This window comes from Rhinopithecus bieti, unplaced genomic scaffold (genome assembly GCF_001698545.2).
Source record: "Rhinopithecus bieti isolate Rb0 unplaced genomic scaffold, ASM169854v2 scaffold_9581, whole genome shotgun sequence".
Lineage (NCBI taxonomy): Eukaryota > Metazoa > Chordata > Mammalia > Primates > Cercopithecidae > Rhinopithecus > Rhinopithecus bieti.
The window spans coordinates 4,848,010-4,862,200 of NW_016806413.1; the positions used below are offsets into that span (position 1 = coordinate 4,848,010).

General features: G+C 38.8%; 1 protein-coding gene across 2 annotated transcripts in view; it reads left to right on the forward strand.

The window, feature by feature from the left end:
• Positions 1 to 14,191, forward strand: part of LOC108532351 (serine/threonine-protein kinase ULK4-like) — a 113,972-nt gene that overhangs the window by 96,064 nt on the left and 3,717 nt on the right. For both annotated transcript variants that reach the window (XM_017876391.1, XM_017876392.1), the window contains one exon: positions 6,882 to 7,043. In XM_017876391.1, the coding sequence (XP_017731880.1) occupies positions 6,882 to 7,043 (162 nt within the window). The remainder of the gene's footprint in view (positions 1 to 6,881; positions 7,044 to 14,191) is intronic.

Sequence of the window (14,191 nt, forward strand, 5' to 3'; positions counted from 1 at the left end):
AGTTCATAGCCTTAAATGATTTAATAATGACACAAGTAAGAAATAAAGCAAATGAAGTTACAAAACAATAAAAACCTGGAGTACAGAACTAGGGATAAAAAGCCATTTCTCTTTCCCAATAAATGAAGACAGGGCAGTGTCTTTCCTATACCTGGCCAGCATATGATATTTAAATATAGTTTCATAAATGTTAACTATAAAGAATTGGACCTATAGTGGAGAACTAACTTAAGTAATAAACACATTAGCTGAATGTGATCAAGAATTCAAAGGAACTTCGGTCAGTCAGCTGTCATCTTATTCCAGTGTTTTCAAAATTAAATGTGTCTGTCTCTTACTGTTAAGATTTTCATTGACTGTGTTTTCTATTGTATACTGATATCAATTAATCTTCCTCAAATTTATAGATGTATTCTCAGTCAACATCCCAATAGATAAACTAAAGTTGATTTTAGAAATTACATGCAAATGAAAAAGGGCCAGAATACATTATTGAAAAAAGATTATATTGGTAAGGCAAAACATTGCATATATTGAAAATATATATTAAAAGTAAGACTATTAATTTAGATAGTGTGGCACAGAGATAAGTAGGCCAACAGAACCAAATAGAACCTAGAAAGAGACATGTCAATTGATATGACAGAGGTGACACTGCAGAGCAGGCAAGAGAAGACACTCTTTGACTCAGTGATATGCGGAAACTGAGTATCTATATTTACCTTTAAAATCAAAAATAGAAGTAAACATAGCACCACACACAAATATAATCTGAGTCTACATGCCCTACTTTTCCAATAAAGAGCACCAAAATTAACATCTGAAATACTGACATTGGTTGTTTCACATTTGTGGATTGATCTTTCCTCTAAGGGCTTCAAAGTACCTGAAATTTTTTTTTTTTTGACTTATTTTATTGTTTTAGTGATTCATTGAACCAAGAATATAGGATTTTCATTTCTCACAGTATAGTGGGCAAGATACCTGGACAACCCTATCCCTCTGAAAACAACTAAAAATACTGGATATAAAATAAAAAAAAAATAAACCTTAAAAACATCTATAAAGTAGCATCAAATTCTTTTTTTCTTTTTTGGAGACAGAGTCTTGCTCTGTTGCTTAGGCTGGAGTGCAGTGGGGTGATCTTGGCTCACTGCAACCTCCACCTCCTATGTTCAAGCGATTCTCCTGCCTCAGCATCCTGAGTAGCTGAGATTATAGGCAAGCACCACCACGCCTGGCTAATTTTTGTATTTTTTTGTAGAGACGGGGTTTCACCATGTTGGTCAGGCTGGTCTCAAACTCCTGACCTCGTGATCTGCCTGCCTCAGCCTCCCAAAGTACTGGGTTTACAGGCGTGAGCTACCGCACCTGGTCCATAGCACCAAGTTCTTAAGCCAGCAACTGTGTAGACAAGAACCCTGAGAGGTACCCAGAACACTTAAACTGGTGTTTGCCCTGATGGTATTTGTCCAACAAGGTAAACAAGAAAAATGAGAGGCAAGGCTAAGGGCCTGCCTAAGTAGACCAAAATTATATTGGCAGAAAACTTTTTTGTTAAGACTACCTACAGTATATTAAATCTATTTAACACCATTAAAAACATAGTACAGCTCTTCATTAATAAGCCTAGTTATTTAAAAAATAATCTTAGCTTTTATTTTAATGATGTGAAGAAATAGGTCTTTGATTTAAGCAATAGGCATTAGCTCAGTTATCCTTCCCAAAGAGTGAGTTAAGCAGAAAGTACCACTAGTCTTATTTGCTTGTATGGTATCCCACAGGGGATTGAAGATGGACTAGGGTCACTTATTTCAGGTAGGAGCAGGTCGAATTGGCCTGACAACCTCACTGAGTTTACAGAGCACTGGGATGACACATGGCCCCTGTCCAACCCAGCTGCTAAAATAGTTGTGGTTTTCTAGTACTAGGAATGAGTCCTAGGAATTGACTGACAATTGTGTTGTAAAGCACATGTATTTGAGAGGCCTTCTATAAATAGCTCATTTTGTCCCTACATTCAGGAAAAAGATTTTAGAACTTCATGAGAAATAAGACAAAGAGCAAGGCATATGGGGCAAAATATCAATATTTGTATGTAGTGAGAACTAGGATAGAGGATATAGCTTATCTCTGTGGGCAAATAGGCTTCCTCATATTGAACCCCACATTAAGGAAGCTTAGCATTCTCCAGACACAGCAGCAGTGCCCAAGTGGGGTACCTGTCCAGTTAGGGCTTACAACTAGGAGATATGTGACGGCAACTCTGCGTGGGTGGGCCTGTCCCCAAGGGAGGAGGGAGAAGAGTCGAGCTGAGCACTTAGGAGTATCCAGTTTTTTCTCTTCAAATTTGTCAATTGGATGTCACATTTTATTTCCCCAAGTAGAGTGAATAAAGGAACAGAGAGAGGCTAGAAGTGTTAGGTTAATTTATTCTGGCTGCATTGAAGGAAATGGGAATGGGAAGGAAGAGTTCTGTCAGATACTCATTCTGAGAAATGAAAAATGTGTTGAAGTTTGAGAAATTGAAGGATATTTAAGATTTCTTTCCTAGCAATCTGGTAGTTTGTACTATATGGCATTAATAATAATGGGAATAAAAGCTAACATTTATTGAGAATTTACTACTTTTCGTGCTCTAGATTGAGTCTTCGTGTATGCTGTCTCATTTAATTCTCAAACTGCTTGTGTTTTGTTTTCTTCATTTTGTAGATGATGAAGCTAGGGCAAAGAGATAAAAATACTCAAGGATATATAACTAGCAAAATGCAAAAACTACGGCTTGAACTTAGACATTACTCAATATCTTCTGCTCATTTTAAATGTTTTATATGAAAATACATAAATTTGGATTGAAAAAGCAATACAGGCATATTGTAACAAACCGAACAATGTAAAAATATCTAAAGTTGAATTAGTGGGCTCCTTCTCCCCGCAATCTATACCTATTATAATGATCATTAACAGAGTGTTATATACCTTCCTTTGCCCTTCCTTTACATACGCATTTATCTTGTTAAACAAATATAGGATTATATAATCTGTAATGTATTTTTTATTTTAATTACGGTGTCATTTATATAAAATGCTCAGATATTTAATGTATGTGTGTTGTAATTTTTTTTTTTTTGAGACAAGATCTGCCTGTATTGCCCAGGCTGGAGTGCAGTGGCGCAATCTCGGCTCACTGCAACCTCTGCCTCCTGGGCTCAAGCCATTGTCCTGCCTCAGCCTCCCAAGTAGCTGGGACTACAGGCGTTGCACCACCGTGCTTGGTAGAGACAAGAGGTTTTGCCATGTATCCCAGGCTGGTCTCGAACTCATGAGCTCAAGCGATCCACCTGCCATGGCCTCCCAAGGTGCTGGAATTGCTGGCGTGAGCCAGTGTGCCTGGATGTAAATATTTTTTCCTGGCCTGAGATACTATGAGGCTTAATGGTATCATTATGAGCAGAAATTTAAAATTTTATGAAGCTTGATTTAATACTTTTTCTCAGGTTTAGTTCCTTTTTGTCCTGGTTAAGAAAACTTTACCTACTGCGACATATTCTTTATGACCTCTTCTAGAAGCTTTATGGATCTAAGTTTTTACATTTAGGTTTGTCATTCATCTCAAATTAATCTGTGAGTATGGAGTTGCTAAGATATTTTTTATGACCCTGAACATAGTCTAACTTGGTTATGTTTCACGTGATCTTGAAAAGAATGTGTCTTCTACCTTTGTTGAGTGGAGTGTTGTATAAATGTCAAAGTCAGTTGATAGTGTTGTCTAACTCTTCTATGTACTTCCTGCCTTTTTATCACCTTTATGGGCTTATTATTATAAATCTTGTTTTTTTGAGATGGAGTCTCACTCTGTAACCCAGGCTGGAGTGCAGTGGTGCGATCTCAGCTCACTGCAACCTCTGCCTCCTGGGTCCTGGTTCAAGCAATTCTCTTGCCTCAGCCTCCTGAGTAGCTGGGATTGCAGGCATGCACCACCATGTCCAGCTAATTTTTGTATTTTTAGTAGAGATGGGGTTTCACCATATTGGACAGGCTGATCTTGAACTCCTGACCTTGTGATCCACCCCCACTTTGGCCTCTCAAAGTGCTGGGATTACAAGCGTGAGCTACTGTGCCTGGCCTATACATCTTTTTTTTAACAGTGTATAACTCAAATTTATCACAGTTGACCTTCAAGTACTGATATACAAATTCTTATATATGAACCTGATGTATATTGGAACTTTGTATCAGAACCTTATTTATATGATATATATAATGATATGCAAATTCCTAAGAACCTTACCCCAGAATAATCTAGTATTCTCCTTCTAGCCTTCCTACTATGGTCATACATTTTATGTCTACATATGTTATGAAGCTCACAATACATTTCTGTTGTTTCTGCTTTAAACAACTATGTTTGACTAGGCATAGTAGCTCATGCTTGTAATCTCAGCACTCTGGGAGGCCAAGGCAGGAGGATTCCTTGAGACCAGGAGTTCAGGATCAGCCTGGGCAACAGAGTGAGACCTCATCTCAATTAAAAGTTAAAAAAAATTAGCTGGGCATGGTGACACATGCCTATTGTCCCAGATGCTTGGGAGGCTGAGGTGGGAAGATTGCTTGAGTCAGGAGATTGAGACTGCAGTGAGCTGTGATCCTGCCACTATACTTCAGTCTGGGTGACAGAGTGAGACACTGTTTCAAAAAGAAAAACAACAGCAGCAGCTTAGGTTTAAAATAGGCTCAAAAATTAAGGAAAACAATCTATTATATTTATTCGCACATTTACTTTTTTAATTCTTTGTTCTTTTGTATAGATTTAATTTTCTTCTCATCATTTTTTTTCTACCTGAATAATTTCCTTTAATATTTTTGTAGTGCAGTTCTGCTGGTGATGAATTTTCTCAACTTTTGTATGTCAGAAGAGTATTCATTTTACCTTTGTTTTTGAAAGAAGTTATTTTTGTGCCTAAATTTGTAGGTTGACAGTTACCTTTTTTTTCTTTTGGTACTTAAAATATATTGCTTTAGCAGTGAGCATAGGGCTCACTGAGCTTCTGACACCTGGAATTACCAGTTTTCATGAATTTGAAAAATTCTCAGCAATATTTCAAGCATTTTTCCAACTACACATTTATGATGTCTTTTGAAGATGTTCCACAGTTCACTGATGCTCTTTTTTTTTTTTTTTTTAAAGTCTTTTGATTTGTATTGTTTCTGATGAGAATCCCCTGTCAGCCTTATCATTGTTCCTCTCTATGGAATATGCCTTTTTATTCTAGCTGCTTGTAAAGTTTTCTTTTCTTTTCTTTTCTTTTCTTTTCTTTTGAGACAGGGTCTTGCTTTGTTGCTCAGGCCGGAGTGTGGTGGTGTGATCACAGCTTACTGCAACATCGAACTCCCATGCTCAAGTGATCCTCCCACCTCAGCCTCCCAGGTGACTGGGAATATAGGCATGTACTACCATGCCTGGCTAATTTTTAAAACTTTTTGTAGAGAAAAGGTCTTGCTATGTTGCCCATGCTGGTCTTGAACTCTTGGCCTCAAGTGATTCTCCCATCTTGGCCTCCCAAAGCACTGGGATTACAGGCATAAGACATTGCTCCTGTCCAAAAGGTTTTCTCTTTATTCCCTCCCTTTTTTTAAAGCAGTCTGATTATGATGTACCTTGGTGTCATTTTTCTTTGTTTCTTCTGCATAGGGCTCACTGAGCTTCTGAGACCTGGAATTACCAGTTTTCATGAATTTGAAAATTCTCAGCAATATTTCAAGTATTTTCCAACTACACATTTATGATGTCTTTTGAAGATGTTCCACAGTTCACTGATGCTCTTTTTTTTTTTAAAGTCTTACTTCTTTTGTGTTTATTTTGGATAGATTTTTATTGCCAATAGCTAGCTATATATTCATGTTCACTAATCATTTAGTCTGTAGTGTCTAATCTGTTAATCCCATTCAGTGTATTTTTAGTATAAGACATTGCATTATTTATCTCTAGACTTTTGATTCGGGTCATTTTTATATATTTTGTTTCTCTCCTTATGTTTTTGCTTTCCCCTTCCTTCTTGAGTATTTGGACTACATTTATTGTAGCCATTTAATACCTTTCTATTAAGTCTATCAGTCATTTCTACTGATTGAATTATGAATCATATTTTTTGGCTTCTTTGCATGCTTGGCAATGCTTAATTAGATGTTAGTCACTGTGAATTTTATATCGTGGGGTGCTGAAGTTTTTAAAATTTCTGTAAGTACTTCTGGACTTTTCCTTGGACTCATTTATATTACCTGAAAACAGCTGAATCTTTTTGCGGCTTTTTAGCACCATTAGGACCATCCAGAATGGCTTTTACTCTAGGATTAATTTGGTCACATCACTGAAGCAATACCTTTCTTAAGACTCTCCTTGATGTCCCTTATTTAGGCAATCTTTCCACGCTGGCTGATTGGTGGACAGGTTATTCCTAGGACTGGATGACTTCTGAGGATTGTTCTACCTGCTCTATATGATTTTAAAATTATCTTTCAACTTTTGTGTTATAGTTATATTGTTTATTTTCCAGATTGTTTCAGCAGTGGTGTGTAGTGGTGTGATCACAGCTCATTGCAACCTTCATGTGAAATATGTTTCATAGTTCTTTGTTTTATTTAAATATATGGAGGGTTATGTTATGATAGCTTGCTAGTGAATAATCAAATGATTATTTGTAATAGTTTCATAATGACCTGAAAGAGTTATCATTCCTCCCAAGGTGCCTAACACATCCAGAGGCAGATGATGCTGTCTTGGTATCATAACATTATTTGCAATGGTTATAAAGAAATAACATGTATTTATTTCTCACACTAATTAATATTATTTTAATCTCCTTGATCTGTATCCTTTCTAGGAAGAGCGTGTTGTGAATCACATGGCAGCAAAAATTATTGAAAATGTCTGTACCACCTTTTCTGCTCAGGCCCAGGGCTTTATTACAGGAGAAATCGGACCCATTTTATGGTACCTATTCAGACACTCCACTGCCGATTCTCTTAGGATAACAGCAGTATCGGTAAGATGAAGCATCTTTGGGGATATATCTGGGTATCTTTAAACAGCAAGTTTGAAGAAAATATTAGAATAAGAATAAATTTAATTGAATAGGTAGGAAACTGAAATCTCAGAGTAATATTGAGAGAAATAACTTGATTTTCTTCTAAAAGAGAATTTCAAAAACTTGGAGCTGGAAAACCTTGAGACTGTGAGAGAATTTCAGTAAAACCTTGTTAGGACTATGGTATTATGGTTTCAAAAACGAATTAATAAATTTATTTTATTTAATTGAGACAGAGTGTCCATCTGTCGTCCAGGCTGGCGTGCAGTGGTGTGATCTCGGCTCATTGCAACCTTCACCTCCTGGGTTCAAGCATTTCTACTGCCTCAGCCTCCCAAGTAGCTGGGACTACAGGCATGCACCACCAGGCCTGGCTTATTTTTTTGTATTTTTGTAGAGATGGGGTCTTGTCATGTTGCCCAGGCTGGTCTTGAAATCCTGGCCTCAAGCGATCTGCCTGTCCCGGCCTCACAAAGTGCTGGAATTACAGGGATGAGCTACTGCACCCAGCCTCAAAAACAATTTAGAGGCGATAGTAGAAAACTGTGGCAGTATATAGGGTACAGCGTTTAGTTTGTTGTATTTTTAGTGTTCCCTGACTTTTCCCTGTTAGCATCCCCATTCAGATTTTGTGTCAAATGAGTTTATCATGTGGTTCAGATGAATTCATTTTAATGTTCAAGCATCTGTGATTTTGCTGTTTTTGTGTTTTGATTGGTTGCCTACTACTTTACTCACATGGTTATAATAACTTGGTATAAAGGATAATTATGTATAAAGATGTGTTAACACACTTGTATCAATTTAATAGTCTACTGAACAAATATAACCCTCTCTCCTATGATTTATTTAAATACCCCTTTGAGTTAGCAGTCTCGTCTGGGCTCTTAAATGCTGTGTGGCATCCTTGTTGTATTTATCTAGTTCAGCTCACTCTTGCACTTCTCTCTGTGGCAATTTCTTACTTTGTCTTCTTTCCTTATACCCTCAACCCTTCATTTTCATCACACATCCTCACTCATGACTTTGCCCTTGCTGCCCAGGGAAAAGTGAAGGCATCTGATGGGAACTATCCCAACTGCCTTCTGCCATATAAGTAGATTTATTTACCTGCACATCTGTCCTCTCTCAATTCTGTCCTTCCTGGTACCATTGACAAGCTGTTCCTTCTCTTGTCAGAGACAAAGCTCTTCATGTTTCTCCAAATCTTCTTCCTGGTCCCTTCTTGGGAACCTCACTCAAATGGTTATTTTTGCCCTTTCCTGAATCTCAAATCTTTTCTTCTCTGCTAGATCCTTCTAGTCAGCATTTCAGTGTTTTTTAATTTACCACCCCCACCGCCCCCACAACACACACAATCTTGGCTGCATATTTCCCCCATTCCTAGCCATACCTCTTTAAAGAGCTATTGCTGCATACCGTTGCTCCTTTCTGGCCCACGTTACCCTTTTAGCCCAGTCTGGTGCTGTCCAAAAAATACCACTGAAGCTAATCTTGCTAAGGTTACTAGTAACTTTCATGTTGCTAAATCCTGTGGGTATTTATGGAAAATTTTCAGTTATGTTACCTGTATAATCTTGAAGATCAATGGATATAAATCCTGCTCCTGATTACCATTAAGAAAGGATATATAGCATTGATTATACACACGTCTGTTTCAGGAGCCACATGTTTTCAAAATTACAAAAACCCGTAACTAATTATGGTATTAATAATTTCAGGTATGCGGCCGGGCATGGTGGCTCAAGCCTATAATCCCAGCACTTTGGGAGGCCGAGACGGGCGGATCACAAGGTCAGGAGATCGAGACCATCCTGGCTAACACAGTGAAACCTCGTCTCTACTAAAAAATACAAAAAACTAGCCAGGCGAGGTGGCGGGCGCCTGTAGTCCCAGCTACTGGGGAGGCTGAGGCAGAAGAATGGCATAAACCCGGGAGGTGGAGCTTGCAGTGAGCTGAGATCTGGCGACTGCACTCCAGCCTGGGTGACAGAGCGAGACTCTGTCTAAAAAAAAAAAAAATAATAATAATAATTACAGGTAAACAGTCAGAAAGAGTTACAAAGTATACCAGTGAACTTTCTTGAGGCGCCTTTGAATAATATTTTAAGACATTCATTTTAATCCTGAGCCTTTAGAAAAATCTGTCTTGTTTTAATTGGGCTTACGTTATAAAGATTACATTATAAAGATTTTCATCTTTATACTCAGCATGGTTTCTTTTCTTGGCAAAGTTTTTTTCAATTGTTCCCACCAAAGTTTCATACCTTCTAGTCCTTCCTTTTTTCATCTGATGCATCAAGTTTGACTCTTTTATCTTGGGCTTCTTATCACTTGCACTTAGCATTTATCTGAATCATTAATTTTTCATTGAAATTTTGCCAGTTGTCCCAATAGTGTCTCCTTTTTCTTTTCTGTGCCAAGATCCTGTTCAGTAGCATGGATTGTATTTTCTTTTCTTTTCTTTCTTTTTTTTTGAGATAGAGTTTTGCTCTTGTTGCCCAGGCTGGAGTGCAGTGGTGTGATCTTGGCTCACTGCAACCTCTGCCTCCTGGGTTCAAGCGATTCTTGTGCCTCAGCCTCCCGAGTAGCTGGGATTACAGACACCTGCCACCACACCAGGCTAATTTTTGTATTATTAGTAGAGACGGGGCTTCACCATGATGGCCAGGCTGGTCTTGAACTCCTGACCTCAGGTGATCCACCCGCCTCAGCTTCCCAAAGTGCTGGGATTACAGGCGTGAGCCACTGCGCCCAGCTGTATTTTGTTTTCATAGCTCTTTAGTCTCCTCCAGTCTGACACAGTTCTTCAGTCTTTGTGTTTTTCACGTCATTTACAATTTTTAGAGTGCACAGCTTTTATTTTGTGGGGTGAGGCCCAGCCTGGGTCTGTCTGTGTTTCCTCATTAAACCTCCATAGCATCCATTGATGACTCTTAACTGTACCAGATACCTCTGTGGTGGTTGCTATGTGATGATTATCCTTTTGCATCATTCTCTTTACATCAGAGGTTGGCAAATATTTTCTATAAAGGATCAGATAATAAATATTTTGGGTTTTGTAGGTCATAAACAGTATCTGTTGCATATTCTTTTGGTTTGTTTTGCTTTCAGTAACCCTTTAAAAATATAAACACCATTTTTTTTTGCATTGATCATTAGCTATGCAAATGATTTTGATAGTCATATATATAAGTTGGAATTCTATTTTGAGGAAGCACTTTCCCTTCTTCAACATGCATGTACGTATTTATATCAGCATGGACTCGTGGATATAGATTTTATTCAATGGGTTGTAATGTGATACTATTACTGCTACTGCTTATTGTTTGGGTGCTCTAATCATCCCAGATTTGGCCAATGAGATCCTTTCAAGATGACTTTTGTGTCCTTGGACTTATTTCTATCACTGAGTACTTCCTTAACTCCTGATACCACGTACCATTCTGGGCTCCTTTTGTGCTCTTCCTGTGCCAGCCTTGGAATCAGTCATTTCTCCAAGAAATCCTGTTTTTCGAAATGAAGATCTGGGTGCTCTTTGTGTTCATTCCCTGGGGAGTGTCATTGTTGTTTCTCAGTATTCAAAGCTAGATAAAATATATGTACCCATGCATACACATTTATATTTTAAAAATGTCTGTCAATGTACACATTTGGAAAAAACCTCATGAATTTATATTTTAATTTTAATACCTCAGTATTCTTTCTAGTCTTCCCTCTTTCTTTTTTTTTTTCTCAAAACGGAGTCTTTCTCTGTTGCCCAGGCTAGAGTACAGTTGCGCGATCTCGCCTCACTGCAACCTCAGCCTCCTGGGTTCAAGTGATTCTCCTGACCCTGCTTCCTGAATAGCTGGAATTACAAGTGCACGTCACCGCATCCAGCTAATTTTTTGTAGTTTTAGTATAGAGGCCATTTCACCATGTTGGCCAGGCTGGTCTCAAACTCCTGACCTCGTGATCTGCCCACCTTGGCCTCCCAAAGTGCTAGGATTACAGGCGTGAGCCACCATGCCTGGTCTAGTCTTCCCTCTTTCTGTGTTTGTAAATCTCTTCTCAGAGAGAAACTGGGTTCTCATTATTCTCAGTATACTTACTGATTTGTTCATTCAGTTCATTTGTTCCCCTTAGTGTAGCCAATTCCCATTGACTCCACACTGGAGGCCTCCTCCCTGTTACCCCACCCTCCCTTGCTGCTACCACTCTGCTTCCTTGGGCACTCCTCAGCTCAGCACGCTCTTTTCCCTTGTTGACCTCCTTTCTCAGACTGCCATATGGATACTGGGTGGGAAGATTAGGAAGGAGTATTAAGAAAGCAAAGGGCTAGAAGTCCTCTTTGATACTTTCCTTTCCCTTAAGTTCTTCCACTTTATTGTTTACAACCAGGTGGTCAACCTGTCCTATGATTCTAACTCATCAGCATCTCTCAGATCTGCCCACATCTCTCTGCAGCTGTATGGCTACTTCCATAATCCAGGCCACCACCATCTCTCACCTGGAGTAGCTTTCTAAATGGTCTTCCAAAGTCCAGTTTTAGGCTCCACCAACTTGATTCTCCACACAAAATGAACTTCATAAAATCATATCTCCTCTTCTTACATGCTTAAACTTTTCAAAGCTTTCAATTTTTTGGAAGGGTTAATAATACTTTATTCATAATACTAGGTAGAAGTTGAAAATTGATGACTGCTTTAAGGTAATATTAATGTTAAAAGCAGCACATTTTGCTTAGTAAATTAGTTACATTTATTTTATTATAATGTCATACATTTTAAACTCCTTGAACTCTAAGACTATGTTTTTTTTGTCTCTTTCTGTTTGATACCAGGCCTGTTGATAGCAAGTTAAGATTTTTCTTGCAAAGATTAAGAGGGAGCATCCTGCCCTACATGTGAGTAGAGGGCAGAGGTTAATAAGATTAAACTCCCCTCTTTACTGGGAGACAAAGAGGAATTGGCCATAAAATTCTTGCTAATAATAAAAGGCAGGTGGGGGAACAGCATGAGATCATTATACAGTTACTCTAACATCATAATCTTAAGAAAAAAAATTGCACCTGCATGGTTAAGAGATGTACATGAGGATTTATTAAAGACTCAGGGTATGGGAACTGAGAATATGCATTTGGAAGATAATTCACACACATTCCTGGCAAGGAAGGACAACTGCCTCCTCTCTGGGATGGCTTACAGAGCCAAATCTGCTTCTTAAGGTCTTTTTCACTATTTACCTCTCAGGAGCATGTCCTGGAGGTTAATGGATACATTTGGTGATACAGGTCAGAATTCTTAACATGATCTTCAATATCTTGCATGATTTGGCCCTTGCCTACCTCTTCGGTTCCATCTCGTAACACTCATTCCCTCCCTCACTCTGTCTCCAAACTTACCTTCAGACATTTCCTAGGATTTCCAAGCATTTTTCTGCCTCAGGACCTTTCCCCCTTGCTGTTTCCTTTGCTTGGATGTTCTCTGCTGGTTTTTACATCACCAGTTCTTTATTTCAGATCTCAGCTTAAGTGTCACCTCCTCAATTATGACCTCCCTGACTCTGCTCTGTCCCCTCTAATGAACGCAGCTTTATTTATTTAATGTATTTATACAAGTGTCTTTTTTTTTTTTTTGGAGACAGAGTCTCGCTCTGTCACCCAGGCTGGAGTGCAGTGGTGTGATCTCAGCTTACTGCAACCTCTGCCTCCTGGATTCAAGCGATTCTCCTGACTCAGCCTCCTGAGTAGCTCAGATTACAGGTGTGCACCACCACACTTGGCTGATTTTTGTATTTTTAGTAGAGACAGGGTTTCACCATGTTGGTCAGGGTGGTCTCGAACTCCTGACCATGTGATCCACCCACCTCTGCCTCCCAAAGTGCTGGAATTACAGGCGTGAGCCACCGCATCTGGCCTCATGCACAGTTTTTTTCATTAGTGTAAGTTCTAGGAAGACAAAAGTCCTCTTGTTCCTTTTCTCAGCACGTGGTAGGTGCTGAGTAGATATCTGCTAATCAGATGAATGAATGAGCAGGTGGAGGATAGCATGGCTTAGTGCTGAGGGAGCAACCTGTACACGTTGTTCCACTTGTAACCATCTGGATTTCCTACCTGTCAGTGATTTTCTGACCTATTTCTCCTAACGATCTCTTGGCTCCATAGATTGTTCTACACCAGTGTGTTCTCTCCATACCAGCAACATTAACATTTCCTGGGAACTTGATAGAAGTGTTGTTTTTTGGGCCCAAATTCAGACTTACTGAACGAGAGTCCCCTGTGGGGAGAGGCCAGTAATCTCTATTTCAACATGCTTCCAGGTGATTTTGCCTGCTGATATTTAAGAACCACTGCCCTAGTCCTTGCAGCTCTTAAAATACACCAGTGTGGCTTAGAGTAAAATATAACTAACTTGTCCTTTCCACTCAGGAGTGGCAGCATTGGTAGCTATTGGTAGTTGGAAGGAGTGGACCTGACTTGGGGAATATGTTGAATAGATAAAAGTGATTCTTAGACTTGTTGGGATTATAGGGAAAATCTCTATAGGGACCATAGTGAGAACCAGAGAAACCTGTAGAGTTAGATTGAGTACAGTGGCTCCTATGAGAGAGGTAGCTAAGGTAATCATAATTACTGAAGTGCTGAGATGAAAAGGTGTCAAAAAGTGAAGAAGTATGCAGGATAGTGGTTCTCACTGGGGTTGGAGGGGAGCTTTTCAAGCAACATTGACTACTTCCTCTTCTCTGTCCACCCCCTGCCCCTATTCTGATATATCTTAAGATCTCTCAGGGGTCAGATAAGAGTGTGTGTAGTTTGAAAAACCTCCCAGGGTAATTTCATATGACATCAAAAAATCATTTGAAATACCAAAAAGAAATGGTTCTTAAACGTTTTCTTCCTTGGCCATTCTGCTCATATGTTTCTAACAGATATGCAGCCTTCAATTTTGAGTGAGTCTGTTTCTTGGAAACTGCTTTTATTGAACAGACTAAGAAAATTCAAATTCTGGAGGTAACACTAAATGTTCTTTTTGAAGTAAATTTTGAAGTGAATTTTGAACTGGAACAATTTTTTCCAGTTTTAAAATATAATCGCAGACTCTTTTTTTTTTTTTTTTTTTTTT